Raw genomic sequence first — 16,937 nt, 5'->3', positions numbered from 1 at the left:
ATATTATAATTTTGAAACAACCGGATCCGGTAAAAAGACTTTGGACGTATATTATAATTTTGAAAAAACGGGTCTTGAAAAAGACTTGGACTTGTACTGTAATATTTCATTTACCGGGTCTGGAAAAAAGACTTTGAACTTTTGTGCTATATGAACGCATTACTATAGGATATTAGTTTAGAACGAATTCGCCAAAAATCACTTCAAATTTATTACATTTGTAGGTAAAGTCATTATTACATTTGTGGGTAAAGTGCATTATTACATTTGTGGGTAAAGTGTTATTACATTTGTGGGCGTTATTACATTTGTGGGTAAAGTGTTATTACATTTGTGGGCGATCAAAAATTATTACATTTGTGGGTAAAGTGTTATTACATTTGTGGGCGTTATTACATTTGTGGGTAAAGTGTTATTACATTTGTGGGCGTTATTACATTTGTGGGCGATTATTACATTTGTGGGTGTAACACCCCCCCCCCGAGAAAAAATATGGGTACGGCCATGATAAACCTTGCTTTAATTATCGAAATGGAGCATTGTCGAGTGGAACTGTGGAAATTCATTTGAATTCCGTTGTCAATAATTATGTATATTTTTTTCATTATTCATTTTTTTATAACTGAATAATCTGGTGATTTTTTGTTTTCATTACAGTCATCGTCCTGATCTAAGGTTGAAATTATATTTTCAAAACCTGTGTGTTATTCACGGAACACAAAGTGGATGAAGTAGGTTGAGTTGCCTGACAGAGAAGACGTTTGCCGTGGTCAAACCTATTTGGTATGATGTTTCCAGAGTGCTTTCAGCATCATATCGATCAGCACGATTAATGGATGTCTTCACAGATGAATTGCCTGTGACGTTCCTTGACCCGATATACCAGTGGATGTGAGGAGCGGGGTATCCATTAAGAGCTGTACATGTTATGTTGGTCTCAGAGCCTTCGAGCATATCACCACGGACAATCATTACGACATTATCTGGTAGACCTTCAGACAAACATAAAAAGCTATTGGTCATAGTCAAACTTCAGCTGTAGAATTAAGCTTCTTTTATATTATACATAGCCCGGACAGTATATTGGGAATCAAACGAAATAATTTTAAACCATCACTAACAGCAAAAATGATTTTATTTATTGAAAAAAAAAAACACATGAGTAGCTATCTTTTAGTTCTTTTCAGGTTTGCTTAGGCTATTCGAGATGAATTTTCATTGATGATCTTTTATCAGTTAACAATATTGACTCTATTTTTTAAAGATATTGAAGGAAACAACTCACCGTAAACAAATAGTCTAACTGTCAGTACTTTAACAAAGAAAACATCGTCCATATTCGAGAAACATACAATGTGCATTCCATTGTTCGTGGCATCTGGTCTAATGGTAATGGTACTTTCAGTGTCAAACAAAGTGTCGTCTAAAACGCTCCTATTACTTGATACATTTGCGTGGATCGGAGTCCTGCCAAAGTCACCAACTAACCATAATGATAGTTCAGTTGCTGGGAATGACCCAATACTTTTACAAGTGATTGAAGTCGGTGAATCTTCTTGAACGTGTAGGACTGTTGAGAGTGACTGGTTACCTCCAGTTAGAAAGAGCAGCACACTGGAAGGAAGAACTGTATGCATGGCAAACAAGAGAAGAATCGTAAGAGAAAGTACTAGAAAGAAGAATGAAGCATTGTATGATATGCAGACAGGCCCTTTGTGGAAAGCGGTTTTGTAACTTAATGATACTGCGTGTAAATAAGTAAGAGATGATCTCAATATAAAAAAATAGATAAAGAAAAATCGTGTGGACTGCGGAATGATGCTTGGAAACAGCTCGTTCGTCCTTTTGTAGATATGCATGTAAATAGATTGAAATGGAGCTTAAATCGACGTAAAGTGTTAGCATATTTTGTCCAATGCTTAAGCTATGGTGAATGAATTGAGTGTTTTGCAAGAACTGAAAATCTAGGATTCCCTGAATGACACATACCATGAACATTCAGAAGAAATGAGGATCTAAGACTCCTTTGTATTTCCGGGTGTGATGCGATGCAGCTGAGAATCTTTCCGTGGTCATCTCTCGTGGGTGTGATCGTCAAGGCTCTCCGGGAGATGTAAGATCCGTCTTCAATGACATCAGATTGATCCTGATGAACAATGGGCACGTCCTCTGGTACTGGCCATTGCAGTACTGCGGGAGGCCTTGCCCTATTTGCTCCACATGTGATGCTAAACGACTCTCCAGCAGTTATACCTATATTGGCGTTGTTCAAGTATTGCCGTCCCGATTCGGCGTCAGAAATGAAAACCCGTGAGGGTGGAACTGGAGAAAAACACAGTACATTAGAAATAAACATCCTCATCCCAAATAGCTCTTTACCATTTCAGTTTTTAAATGATTAATCACTGAATGATTTTTTGTTGGCGAGTATGAACTCATGCAAATTTTTCAAAGGGCTAAATAAACAAATAAATAATAAAAAACAATAAAACAGTCATATTATTTATATTATGTATAACCTGTATTCATATTTATTAACTTCTTACAAATAACACGTCGGAAAGAGCCCGTTATATGAAATGATACAGAAAGCAGGAGGTGACGGAGGTTATGTAAAACTAAAAATATCTACAATTAAATCACCTTTCACATGTTTGGTGAAAAAAAGCATCGTCAATAGAATTTTTGCAGTTTGATCGTAGGCCTTTTCACACTTTAATCCTGAATTCATCTTTAGAATCACTTGAACTTTCACACAGAAGATTCGTACCGTAATTTGGGTAAAATTTTACTGGAACTTCCTCCGGAGTCGAATTGGACTTCGTGATTGTGATTAGCGTTCATGATTCAAGTTTGGTTTCACACGTGCTAAAAAAAGGCATTACCCTTAATTTTTACACCGGAATCCTTATTCAAGTTTATTTTTTTTACTGCTTAAACAGCGAAAAGTCTCGGGCTCTAGGTAAAATTATTTAGATATTTCATTAAGATGTATTTTCAGTGGGTAAGAATGATGGCACAATACTGGATGAGTATTAGGCATACGCATTCGTAGATATTTAATTTTATATCATCACGCTCATTGCGGTTAACTACTTCGTAGGGATGTTTTTTTTTTTTAATTTCAGTAAGAACATGGTCATGATTTAGAAATTACTAACATTAAAATGATGTTATGCGTCGCAAAATAGCGTGCGTGGTTAAACAAAAATCTGAGCTACGTGGAATGAAATGTCACCAATGCTGTCAAACCTCCCTTTTGTTCTTACCTCGATTTAGTACTTTCAGTAGTTCAGTCGTTGAACGTTCTCCATGTAGGTCAAATACATTGCATGTGTATCTCCCATTGTCACCAGTGTTCAAATTGATTATTGTAAGGGATGTGCTGCGGTCATCTCCCAATAACTTGTACTTTGTAGGATTTGAAATATTGGGTGTACATTCACTTGCAGTTGTGCACCACTCAGACGCAATTGGTGTTTCTTCGTGTTTCCACTTGACAGTGCGAACATCCGAAGGAGGGGAATAGGTGCACTCCATCGTAAAATCTTGTCCTATGACGGGTAGCGACTGTCTTGGTTGAAAAGATATCGTGGCTGTAGACATGGTAGAGGGGGAGCCTGTAAATGGATTGTGTAGCAATATTGTCAATTATTAGTGATAGCAGAAGTATTGCTTCTTCATAGTACTATACAGGGTGGGCATCTATTATAGACTCTCAAGGGTTTAAAAGTTGCATCCTTTTAGATTTGCGTTGATTTTTTTTTACTTTTACTCAAACATGTCAAAAAGGGTTCAAAATTGCACTTGTTCAAGTTTTGCTGCAGGTTGTACCATTTTGCGAAGGATAACACCCTTCGTGCACCTTAAATGCGTAACACAGTCCATGGTCTTTAGATGGATATATGCCCAGGAAGCGATTTCCGAGACAGACGGGAACAACGCAATTAAGTGAAAGAAAAAAAAATCTGATCCTGCTGATGGCAAGCATGAATGGGAAGACATTTTTTTTGGTCAGCAGTCTGCTTTGACCTTAAACTCACTGAAAATAATAATACAGTAACGGAAGAAGTCATACTTTCTATATTCTTTGTTTTATTAACAGCCTACCTTTACAAAGAGAAGAAAAAACGGCTACAATCCAAATATGTATAGATTCAATTTTATTCAAATTTAATCAAATTCGACGTACCTTTGCCAAAAACAAGAAGAGCAAACAAGCACCAATTTTGATAAGCCATTTGAGATCAGAGTGATAGTATCCCATCCAATAATCCTGATAACAAAGAAACATTCAATATCAAAATTCAAGATAGTTGCAGTAGGTGAGACAAATTGTTTTTTAAGACATTCCCGATGTGTCTAAAACACATTGATGTAATAATGATGACGGTGAGATTTATTCGCTTACTTTCGCTAGCCTATGCCGTTAAGCACATTTCAAAAGGGCATGTTCGGCTTTATGTCTTAGTTTGTCAGCGGTCGAAAATGAAAGTACGATATTTCATATATCAAATATATAGCTGCATTTGTTCGGACGACAGAGTGTGCTCTTTCCCATAGCCGGTTAGATGTCGAGGTTGCTTAACCGAGCATACAATGGATTGGGAAGGCGTTCAGAGAACTGCCACGACACATACCCTTCGGGATGACCTTATGCAATGACATCATCGCACCGCGATCTTACCTGACATGCCTTGTCGATCTTCAACTGGCGCAAACCATAAACCAACCCTTCCTTGAATGTTTGACACATATGCGCTTCTTATGAGATGACTTTGATAACCTGAAGAAAGGATTTCATTCATTTTACTTCAAATTTTCTATCGAAACACTTTTTTTTTGCATTTTGGTGACCTCTGAAAGTTGGATCAGGGAAAGTCACATCTACCCTTATGTTGCCTAAGCGCAACTGCATACCAGTCATTCTGTCTAATATAAAAAATATTTGTTTTATTCCTACGAATTAATTTCTACAACTCGCTGGTTGTGATGGCTTCCGGTACCAGCAGAGAAAAAAGAAAAGAACTGCTGAACATTATGAAGAGATCTGGATATACGAATCTGATTCATGATATCGCCTTCTTGTCTTTGGCTCTCTCAAAACAATTTAGTCTGAATTTGTGTTTGTGTGTGTCCCGTCTCCTTCATTGCAGATTTTCATTGGTGGTTATAAACATATACAGTCATTCATTATTTTAGCCCACTGTATCTTTTAGCATTACTGTCAAAGGCATTCGTTTGTATTGTGTTGATATTCTGTTATCCATGTGTGAAATATGACAATAAAATTTTAAAATACAATCTGATCGACCTAGCGACATTATATCTGTATGTCCAGCTCTGACGTACATAGGTTCTCAGGCAGCGAGGATAGTCGAAGATGTCGCCTGGTGTTGACTGACGATGAACCAAGAAGGTGTATCGGGTCTAACTACAGTGTAAAGTTAATTTATTTAAAAATAATTGATAGTTAGCTAAGTAGTTTATCTACATGTAAGTAAGTCTATAGACACAACAGGTGGATTATACTTATGTCATTAAGAAAATTCAGTTAAAAATCAATTCAAAAGACGATAACTGAGCTGGCCCAGAAACATTTCTGTTGTCCATAAATAATCTACAGATATTAACAAAATCTACCAATCAGATATTACACAAAAGTTATAAACATATACTAAAATTGTTCAAAACTCTATGGACTTCCTATAATGTACAAGCATCGAAAATCATATTGAATAACTAGGCACCTGTTACGTTTAGAACCATGCTATCATTCACAGACCAAGTGGTGGATAATGTAGGTAGAACTGCCATGCACAGGAGATGTTTCCCATGGTCCAACATCTTTGGTACGAAAGTTAAAGTACTCTCAGCATCATATCGACCTGCATCATTTTCAATAATATTCAGGGATGAATGACCTGCCATATTTGTTGATCCTATGTACCAGTAAATGCGAGGAGCTGGGTACCCATTGGCAGCCTTGCAGATCACGGTACCTTCTATCCCTTCTTTTAATTCAGCAGGTAAAGTCATAACGACCTCATCCGGTGGTGCTGTAGCATGTTAAGAGAAATGCAAAAAGTGACATGTTCTATTAAAGCATCAAAAACATTAGCGGCCATGGGTGCTCTGCTTGATGAAGCTTCATGTAGCAAAAATAAACATGTCGGCCTAAATAATTACAATATATTGCTTTCCCAAACGCCCATTCTAGAAGATCATAAATATATCGGCCACAACGAAAATACATCGAATTGTTACTACTACTACACACACACATACACACCTCCCTTGTTATATAGCTTAGTAACGTTTCAGTCACTAACTGCCCCCAGAGACGTCTGTAAAATGCCAACAGAGACATGCGCACACATGTACATGTATATATAATAGAGATGAAATATACACTTACCATACGTTGATATTGTAACAAAGTGTCGTTCGATAAAATCTTCACTCAGATATACAAAGCACCAGAGAATCAACCCCTGATACTTCCTATACAGATGGAACTTGTAAGTACTAAAGGTATCAAACAGACTGCCGTCTACAGCATTTTGAGTCTTCGACCGACTAATACTTCCAGGAGGAATAACAGGGTCGTCAATTCTCCATGTCAGTTCAACTGCCGGTCGTGATCCAATACTTTGACAGCTGATCGAAGCCGAAGAACCTTCTTGAACGTAAATAACTGTTGGTGATGTCTGGGTGTCCTTGTCATTTCCAGATTGAAAGATTGTCGTGCTAGAGGGAAGAACTTTATAAGGAAAAATTTTAAAAAGATGGAAGAGGGTATAGTGTATTTCAATTTTAATTTGCTTGTGTTTATAACATGCAACAAATTTAATATGCATTGTGTAATGATGAGAATCAAACTTGAACTTGGACATCGATCAATTCAATCAATAGAAATTGAACTACGTGGGATAGATTTTATGGAAGAACCCTTAGTAGATTGCGAAAAACACAGACTCATCTAACAACAGTAAATCTCCCTCCAAACTGTGGATTAAAAGGTCAGGGAAATTATTTTGTTGCCCTTTGATTTAAGGCCCTACTAGATACCGGAAGAGACATATTGGACTTCTGTTTTAGTTTCATTCAGTGGCGTTGACATACCGTTAATATTTAAGTAAACGCTACACTGACGATAACTCGGGAGTGTTTGATGAGAAGTCGAGCAGCTAATATGCTTTCCTTGATCACTCGCTGAGGGCGTGATAGTAACAACCTTCCGAGACGTGTAGCTGTTGTCTTCTACGACATCAGTTTGAAGTTGTTGATTTGAAATAAGATCATCTATTACAACCCAGTTGCAGGAGGCCTTGCTCGCATTGCTTTACATGTTAAGATATTTGGCTCTCCGGCCATTACCGTTACAGTGGAGTTATTGGAACAGTGACGGCTCGATCTTTCGGCAACTATGACGATTGTAGGTGAAGCTGTGAAAGAAGGGAGAAAATTAATGAGGAGTTTACAATTACAGTTACGTCACTATTTTTTTGGCAACATTTTATGTTCATTTTCAATAGATAATTATAAATTATCTATTTGGATTATTTTACGTTAAATAAAAGAACTTGTGGATGCCGATTAAGCTTCCATTATACATTATTTGAAAATATTGTAGGTTAAAAAGTATTTATCTCATATGCACAATAATAACACACAAGTGGAATTGGCTTCCAGTAAAGTAATGACATCGACAAATCGTATAAAAAAAGAATCATGGGTTTTATTTTTTTTTTCTTATATTAAGTCTGGTTATGGTTTTCCGCTGATGAAACTTTCCTTTCTCAGTTTCCAATTTATCCTAGAGTGATCGTGCTTCACGTAGTTCTAAAATCTGTATAAATAATTATTTTCTGAATATAGCCATGATAAAATCGTACTGCATTTTGCATTTTGAGTCTAACGATTTCATTGTCCAAATCGAGTTGATTTTCATTTGAATATTATTTTTAAACAATTACTACACCTGGCAGAAATGGCGTTACGTTTATGCTCCTTGATACTGTATTGTAGGGAGAGGCAGTTTGGCGAACAGAACAACTGTAATGGCCACCGTCGTCACCAAACAGTTGTTTTATCGTAAGATTAACACTGGAGTAATCTGCCACCAAGTTGAACTTCCGTTGGTCTAGAACAGTAAACCTACAGGACCGATTTTCCTGACAATCGCGTGTTGCGAGCGATTTACCATCCTTCTGCCACGTGATCTCCATATTTCTGACTTGTAGTGTGAACGTGCAGACCAGTGTAAGATCTTCGCCTATGACTGGAAGATACTTGCCTCTGTTGATGGTCACACTAAATCCTCCGGCTTCTGCGAGATAGACAATTTTGCCAATGAAGATGAATCAGTTGGCGTCATTTCTCCCGAATTAATGCAATGAAAATAATTTCAGTCAGTGTGTAAGGGGTATCATTATGAATGTATAATTTTACTGCCCATTCTATCATTTTACCTTTTTTCAATTTTTAATCCACTTATCAATTTATTTCCCTAGTAATTCATTTCATAACTGCTATAATACCTCATTCACTGATTAATTGGTATCATCGATTGAATTTCTTTCCGAAGTCAGTAAGAGAAGTTTTATATATCACCAGACGCTCACCGTTTAATAATGACGGCTAATATAATTTCTCCCTTGCTCATATTCTTATTGTATTGAAATGTTCTCCAAAATACATGTTTGTCAATAAGTCACTATGTAGAACCTATTTGAGCGCGTGTAGATGCGTTGTAATGTGGTATTGTTGAATAAATGAATTCATCACATACTGTACTTACGGTAAGCTTGATGTAGATTACAGAAACCATTTCATCGTTAACGGAAAATGGACCAGATTTAGAAATGAATCGAAACGTAAACCTACCACAACTGAAGAGCGTTAGAACAAAAACAACCAAAGCGTGTCCACAAGCGCTTGTCATCATGCCGAATCTGGCTGTACGAAAACTTGCTTTCAGAATGACATGAAATCCAACAAAGGCAAATAGACTCTTATAAAGTCAAACTTGCAGGAGACTCCCACGTGCTATACACTTTTGGGGAAAATATCGCTGGTACTGTGTAAGACGAGTGCTACTGGTTTTCTTTTTAACTCCTGATCCGGTTTCGTGTGCTATTTAACATTAGATAAGTAATATCTACAGCATTTATTGTCCAAGAGGTCACCATTCCCTTTCGCAGAACGATCGTATAGATTACAGCTATTTAAAAATCTTCGAGCTACACATTGACAGCTGGTGCTGGTGATATTTTTTTTCAACATTACCATCTGAAATGAAGCACACACTAGAAATAACATCAGCATCAGCGGCCGCGGAAACGGAGGGGGGGGGGGGGCTGCGGGGAATTCAGCCCCCGCGCTTTTTCTTAAACCTTGAACAAAAACGTAAAAATTATCATCTTATTATGATTCTTCGTATGGATGCTGAGTCCCCCCCCCCCCTCCCTTCAAAACCGGTCCGTGGCCCATGATCATTAGCAGTTTAAACTTCAATGGATCAGATTGGTGTCAATGTTTGGATTCCAATATTGAATAGGAAATGGTTAGAATTTCAAAGATCAATGTCAATCATGTTTTTAGACATAAATACGATTATTACAAATATAAAATAATCTAAGATTATTTTACATTTGTAATAATCCTATTGTCCATTAATGTTACAGGGCAGTTCACATTCGGAGTATATACAGTGTATACAGTCACATGCATGTGGCCACACGCGTGTGGTTATATCCAATACTAGGCGCCGCTGTGGATACCGCTACACTCGTACTTATACTCTGCAGCGGTAGTAATCGCAAATGCGTAACACAAGCAATGTGTATTGTGGTATTTCTTGCGACGTTACATGTTGCAAAACTTCAGCACAAAGGCTTTATCTCTCGATTTCTTTGACATTTGACATTCCCTGTCACCTGCTTGCCGATCAGGTGAGAATGAAATGAGAATATAATATGTAGGCCTAGAATCTATGTCAACATCAGTGAAATCGGGAGATAAAACCTTCATGATGAATCTTTGAGAAAGTTATATTTTCTTAATAATTAGGTCAATCCAATGACCTAGCAACCTGCCCAGTTTCACTAACACATCGTTTAAATTTAATCCTATATTCTAACAGATTCCGTTACCTGAAGCACACGGCTAAGCTGTGTCATTGCTCTCTTGCACACAGTTCGGTGGTTAGAAATTTGGACGTAAAACGTAACATTTATTTTGAATGGTTGATGCCACAGTAAGGGATTAAATCTTAAAACTGGGCGTTGTGGCGTGCGCCTGTAATCCAAGCTGTGGGGAAGTTACAAATTGATGCAGAGGTTCGAGCCCTGGTCACGTTTTCGGATGGTGACGTTAAACGTCGGTCCCAGACGTAAATAATCATATCTGATTGATACACGTCTGACAAAACTCAAATACACATACACACATACTTAATTCCAACTTGATGAAGTTGTTTGGTTGAGTCAGACAATGAACTCAGTGCTAAGATCCAAAACTCCGAAATTATTATTATTTGTTAATTGCTATTAACCTTTTATTGAAGGGTAAATTTGATCAGATTTTCTCAGTTCTGTGCATTGGTAACAATGTCATTTTCTTTCTCTGCTACACACATTGAACAAAATTTAAATGTCTCTAAAATTCATTTTCAGATAAATTAAGTATATTTAGTATTATGTTGGCTAATTCATGTGTTAAACTTTATTTCTGTGTGATTAACAAAATACCCATGTAGTATGACTGCTCACTGAATACACCGTGTCCTTATACCTTTTTTCAATTCTATAGGTAGATGGATCTGTAATGATTATTAAAGTTCTTCCTCCAGTTCAACCTAAGATGCTAAACTTAATTGAACCTCCTATCTATATTAATTGAAAGAGAAATCTGCTATGAATCAGTTGTTCAAAAACATTTCATCAAAAGACTGCTTGGCTTTCAGTGTAAAAAGGCAGTCTAGCTGTACATACATGTCACCCCCCCCCCCCCTTCCACACACACACACCCTCACACTCACAGGCACACACCTTGATAAAGAAGATGACTCCTACCCCCTGTGCTGCCACGGGCAATTGCTGCTAGTAAACTAAATACGTCTTTAAAAAGCGTCTATGTTTACGTCGTTCATATGTTAACATATCAATTAACAATGAGTTCATCACGTTCCCGAAGGCGCCAAATTCAAGCTGCTTGCCTCCCATACACAACTACGCCACGTATAACTGTACGCTTTCCTTTACGTAATGTATGCATGTACATGTATACGCCGTTTTCATTTGAACTACTTCACTCGGCCTACATAACTATGACCCATTAATTTCATTACTTAAGAACCATATTTCAGCATGCCACTCGGCTTATCTGATAACATAACTAATAAACTCTAAGATATACAAATAATACTCACGTCATTTGGCTCGTATCACCAAATCAAAGAAATTAAGCAACAACTATAGGCAAGCGACACGCTTTCTATGATCAGTCATGATAACAATGCGCCCTCAATCGGTAAATTCAAATCTTAGATTTGAATTTACCGATTGAGGGCGCATTATTAGACTAATAAAAATCGATTTACAAGATAAAACATAAGCAGTATCACAACAAATTGAGAAACTACAACAACTTCCTCCGGTACGCGACATCCATTTTGTGACAAATATAAACTGAAATGAAAACAGAATAATATTTCACTTGCCCCTTTTACTTATTTTCATTTATTTTTACTGTTTTTTTTTTTGTTCTTGGTCGCAAAGTTGTTGTTTTGTGTGTGTGTGTTTTCTTCTTTTTTGTACGTCAGTGGACAATTGAGTAGAACCAATCATGTTCAAAACTTTATGAGTTGAAGCAAGAGTATCCATTTCGAATTGAAGGGAAAAGGGGGAAAAATGAAAACATTTTATTAGATACCTTGCGATTATGAAGCTTATGTATTTTTGGCGCAATTTCATTCATTACACATCTCTGACAATACTATAAATGAAATGCTTATACACCAGAAAAGATATCGACAAGCACAAAGTATAGATAATCGTAAAACTGATTATAAGGTACAATGGTCACCACAGTATGGCGGATGCAAGGAAAGTACAGAAATTCAAAGGCCAAACGAGAAAGGAACTTGCATAATAAAAAAACAAGAACAAACACAAAGCACATTAAAGGAAAATTAGACAAATAAATTCCTAATTAGCCGCGAGGGTGTGGGGGGGGGGTAAAGGGGTCGGACACAAACAAGGATCTGTCTTGGCTGGACAAATACCATTTTTATAAATAATTTCAGGAATTTCTCATAGGTTTTTTATTATTATTATTGCTCTACTCTCCTCCATACATATTAACAGTTGATTTCAAGATTGAGTGATTTAGGAGGTCATTGTCACCTCCCTTTTATCGTAATTTATTTTCTTGATATATAAGCCTTTATCCATTTAATTCTTGCACTTTAATGATTGTGGTGGCGTCTTAATATGTGATTGTGACAATGAAGTCCCAACGCGATTATTGTTTCTTATTATTTTTTCTTATTATTTTTTCTTATTATTTTTTCTTATTATTTTTTCTTATTATTATGATAATTATGTTGTTTTGTGCGCGGTCCCATGACTACCACAATCATGAATGTTATTATTTTAGTTCTTGTCACTGCGAGCTTTATTGTATCCCTGAAGAAGACTTGTGTTTAAAATTTGGACTTCAAAATAAACTCAGTTGGAAGTATACCACTTTGCCTCATTAATATATATATATATATATATATATATATATATATATATAATCAAACTAAATTAAGAATAGTCAAAGAATGCTCAAATATTTTAGCATTCCTTGACTATTCTTCATTTAGTTTGATTATTATATTCTTTCCGTGACGGGGGACAAAGGTCATTGTGACTTATATATATATATATATATATATATATATATATATATATATATATGCAGTGCGTATCAAAAAAAAGTTTACACTTAGAAAAAATCCTGTAAAATTATATATTTGTAATATCCTGACGATTTTTCCACATTTTAGCATTGGTACAGATCCATTTAAGCAAATGACGATATAACTGTCGAAAAATATTTCCGCTTGAGCGAGCACCACTTACTTTTGAAAAGTTGGTGAAAAATGATTTGCGCAGAAATTTGAAATAGTTATGCGAATAAAAGTAGACCTTAATCATGAAGAACACGTGGAAATTAGTTAGTAAAATTGATTTGAAGATATCTTTACCTTTTTAAACTTATTTCCTTGCCCAAAACACTTCGAAGAGTGCATTGCGCCCCACCCCACTCCCCCACACACCGAGTCCATCGTGACGATATTTGCTTTACACTGAGCTGTGATTTACACGAAATGGCTTAGGCTTGATTTTCATTTTGTTAATCGTTGCCAAGCTTGGGAAAAGTGTGGAGAAACAAGTATTAAATGAAAAATCAAATGTAAAACTTTAAATGATAAAAACTTAGTGAAAAATGCTGGAGATGTCTGATATAAACTTTTGTTCAGATTCAGTTATGTCCTCACATCCAGCTGGCACATAAAGGGTAAAGGTTGTGCTTACCAAGTGTTGAAATTTCAAATTTGGGCGGCAAAATTGTTACAAAATGCTTGAATGTATCCGTTTTATGTCAATTGGCTAAAAATGCTAGGGAAATTTATGAGAAATGCTTCGCAGGGTAAGTTTGATTTCGCCCTTTCCCCTTGACACAGCGTGAAAACAAGCATTTCTGCGCAAACAGATTTCTGCCAGCTTTACAAAAATGGACAGTGCTCACTCAAGTGTAACATTCTGTCAAAATTTTTACTGTCATTGGATAGATGAGACCCAAACCCATAATTATATGTGAAAAATTTACCCACATGTTGTATATTTGTTAATTCCCATGGCTTTTTGAAAGTGTAAACTTTTTTTTTGATACTTACTGTATATATGAATATAATGAATGTACTAACACTTTCTACTTCCCCGCCAAAAGGTCTATCCGAAACCCCTGCTCTACCGACTGAGCTATCGCGCTTCCAAGTACTGATCATTTTATATAAAAAAATAGCGTTTCTGTCATAGAAAATGAGGAGTGGTGTTTGAACATGCAATCCCTTTATACGAAAGGTAATGTTTTTTTTTCAATGGCTTTGACATTGATAGAAATCTAACAATGAGTACCGAGTTGACTGATCGAGTTCTATTGATTGATGACTTATCACTTCTGCCGTTATAATTCCCCCAAAATATGGAACAAAATTCCGGATTACATAAACAAAATATCTATCGAAAACTAGCTTTAGGTGTAAAATAAAAAAAAATTGATTCTCTCATTTCATATATGAATAATTTTCCATCTTACATATCCTTTTGACTTTATGTTAACACAGTGGCGTAACTACGGGGGGGCATGGGGGGCACGCGCCCCCCCCCCCCCCCCCCCCCCAATCAGCTGACCAAAAAAAAAAAACGGGGAAAAGGAGAAAAATGCTGGTATGAGAGGGAGAAAGGAAGATAAACGTAGTGGGAAAAAGATACTATTGTTCATTATAATGTTATATTATATCGTAATTATGTTGTTATATTACATAAGAAACATTTTTTTCATAACTTTACGAAACATAATTTGCTCAGGTCCCATGTCTTCATTGTTCCTGGTGCTCGCATTGTCTGTTTAACGAGATATATAATCCTGTAATACTAAATCCTCCCGTTTTCAAGTCAATATACAACATACTGCCAAATATATTTCCTCGCACTTCGAGTGATTATTGTTTTATGTACAATAGTATGCTTCTTTTTCAAGACTACTTAAAGTGATTGCCCCATTTTAAGGTCTTAATAAAAAACATTTCCTTTGCAGTAGTGGATTGGTGAAATATGTCTGCTCTCCATGAATTCCTAGAATCAGTCCTTAAAATGTCCCTTTTTCTGATATGAATATCAAAAATTTTCAGCTCGCGCTTCGCGCTCGCATCATATGGTAAGTGAACTACGTATGGTCTTCGTGAATTCCTACAAACAATGCCCCTCTTCGGGTCTGATTTTCCTAAATTTTCAGCTCGCGCTTCGCGCTCGCAAGATTTGATTAGTGAGATGGGTATGTTAATCATGATTACAAGTGCATTATGTGCATGTTTAGATGTAATTCTAACAAAATCAGCAAGCGCTTATTGGCACTCGCATTAGATGACTATGGTGAGATGTGTATACTCTTATGGATTCCTAAAATAAAGTACTTCAAATCTTCCTGTTTGGGGTCAATATTTAAAAAAAAATTCAGCGCGCGCTTCGCGCTCGCATTATTTAGTGAGATAGGTACGTATCATGATTACGAAAGATTAATTATAGTGTCCCTTTTTAGGTCTGAATATCAAAAATTTTAAGCTCGCGCTTCGCGCTCGCATTATTTGATCAATGAAATACATATCCGTTTAATGGCACTGTCCTTAAAGTGACTCTATTAGGTCAGTATACCTGGCAACTGGGCGCGCTTCGCGCCCTCAATGGTGACTTAAATTTTTGCTGGTGCCCCCCCAATGCCATGACCCACGGTACGCCACTGTGTAAACATGATAACATGAACCATGGACAATTTGTTGTTGCGGCATTTATATATTGCCCCCAATGATACATTTGTTGAGCATTCGATTTTATTTATTAATTCATGCCCGCCTCCCCGCTCACGGCTCCCTCTATCGTTCACCTCCCTTCTCTTCTTTTCTCTGCCATTTTCTTTGTATTATTTATTGAATTGCATTTTTGTCTATAGGCGTATATCCCGCCACAAGCCTCAGCCTTTAGGGTATTCGCCTTCTTCTTATATGACTTGTTTAATTGTTTTGTTTTCATATATTGTTACACGTATTGTTATGTTACACAAACCAATGCTTTCCTGTTGATAATTGTTTCATTCTTTGTTACTTGTCTTAATTTAAACATATAAATATAGTTGGGACCCCTGGTGATAAGCTCTCTGTTTTAAGGGGCACATATCTAATGTATCAATACCTAATTAGATTGTACTCATTGCAAACATATAGATGTATATATTATTGTGTTAACACTTAAAAGTTGAATAAATAAAATGAAAAACAATAACTCCTTGGCAACTACGCTAGCGATTAAGATTTCAATTCAAATAATAGGATACCCCATGGTTAATGACATAGTAGGTTTCTAATCATGCACTCGCAAAATAACTTCTCAATACTTTCAATTTGTTGTTGATGAAACTGTTTATTCGTTTGCAATTTTTTATTTGCGCTTCTACTGGGCAATTCTAGCCTGTAGAAATTACCTTTTTAAATGCTGACATAAACGGTCTAGCGTCCTTTGGCAAGGCGTTAATCCACACTTTGCCACTCTCGACCCAGGTGCTAAATGGGTACCCGGTAGGATGCGAAAGATATTGTTGTTTGATTTTGCCAGCGCCATAATGAGGCTGCGATGAATGCAAGGAATGCTCCCCAGGAAGTGGAAATTGTGCACTTTTCGTGCGGGATTGAAATGAATCCAATGACCGGGGTAATAATATGCTGTAACGCGCTTTGGGCCATTCTGGGAAAAGCGCTTTATAAAAATTGGGTATTATTATTATTATTAAATCAAACCTAATTTGCTTGGTTCAGTTTTTTAGTCTTTCATAAACTTCGCTTTCGGATTAATGAGCTTACGTCCTCTCTTTCTGTCTCCTTCTCACACTCTCTGTCTCTTTCTTTCAGTTTTCGATTACTCACTCTATTCATGCTTCCCCTGTAGCTATATATTCCCCGAAATGAAAAGTAATCACTATATTCTCTCGTTTCTTTCTTTTTTTTCATTATTTCCAGGTCGCTCATCTATTCCATCATTCTTCTTTTCTCAATAGAAGTGAGGCAAAGAAGCTGAGGAGGAGGTTAGAAAGGAAGTGGCGAAAGATCAGAC

The 16,937-nt window shown here is 36.6% G+C and overlaps 1 protein-coding gene across 1 annotated transcript; it reads right to left on the bottom strand.

Moving 5' to 3' along the window:
- Positions 1 to 5,323: 5,323 nt before the first annotated feature.
- Positions 5,324 to 7,144, bottom strand: LOC121419585 (cell adhesion molecule 3-like). The gene is made up of 3 exons (XM_041614041.1): positions 6,419 to 7,144; positions 5,929 to 6,059; positions 5,324 to 5,434 (listed from the first exon to the last, which is right to left on the bottom strand). The coding sequence occupies exons 1-3, from the start codon at positions 6,894 to 6,896 to the stop codon at positions 5,324 to 5,326; spliced, it is 720 nt and encodes a 239-aa protein (XP_041469975.1). The 5' UTR covers positions 6,897 to 7,144.
- Between the last annotated feature and the right edge of the window lie 9,793 nt (positions 7,145 to 16,937).

This window comes from Lytechinus variegatus, chromosome 8, assembly GCF_018143015.1.
Source record: "Lytechinus variegatus isolate NC3 chromosome 8, Lvar_3.0, whole genome shotgun sequence".
Lineage (NCBI taxonomy): Eukaryota > Metazoa > Echinodermata > Echinoidea > Temnopleuroida > Toxopneustidae > Lytechinus > Lytechinus variegatus.
This window is presented reverse-complemented; position numbering and strand designations above follow the sequence as displayed.

What these genes read in the sequence shown, in the direction of transcription:
- LOC121419585 (XM_041614041.1), bottom strand. Translation starts at nt 6,896, where the DNA reads ATGTCCAAGTTCAAGTTTGATTCTCATCATTACACAATGCATATTAAA. An exon ending in TGTTACAATATCAACGTATG is followed by an intron (nt 6,060 to 6,418) that starts GTAAGTGTATAT and finishes AACATGCTACAG; the next exon opens with CACCACCGGATGAGGTCGTT. An exon ending in ACATAGGATCAACAAATATG is followed by an intron (nt 5,435 to 5,928) that starts GCAGGTCATTCA and finishes TTTACACTGTAG; the next exon opens with TTAGACCCGATACACCTTCT.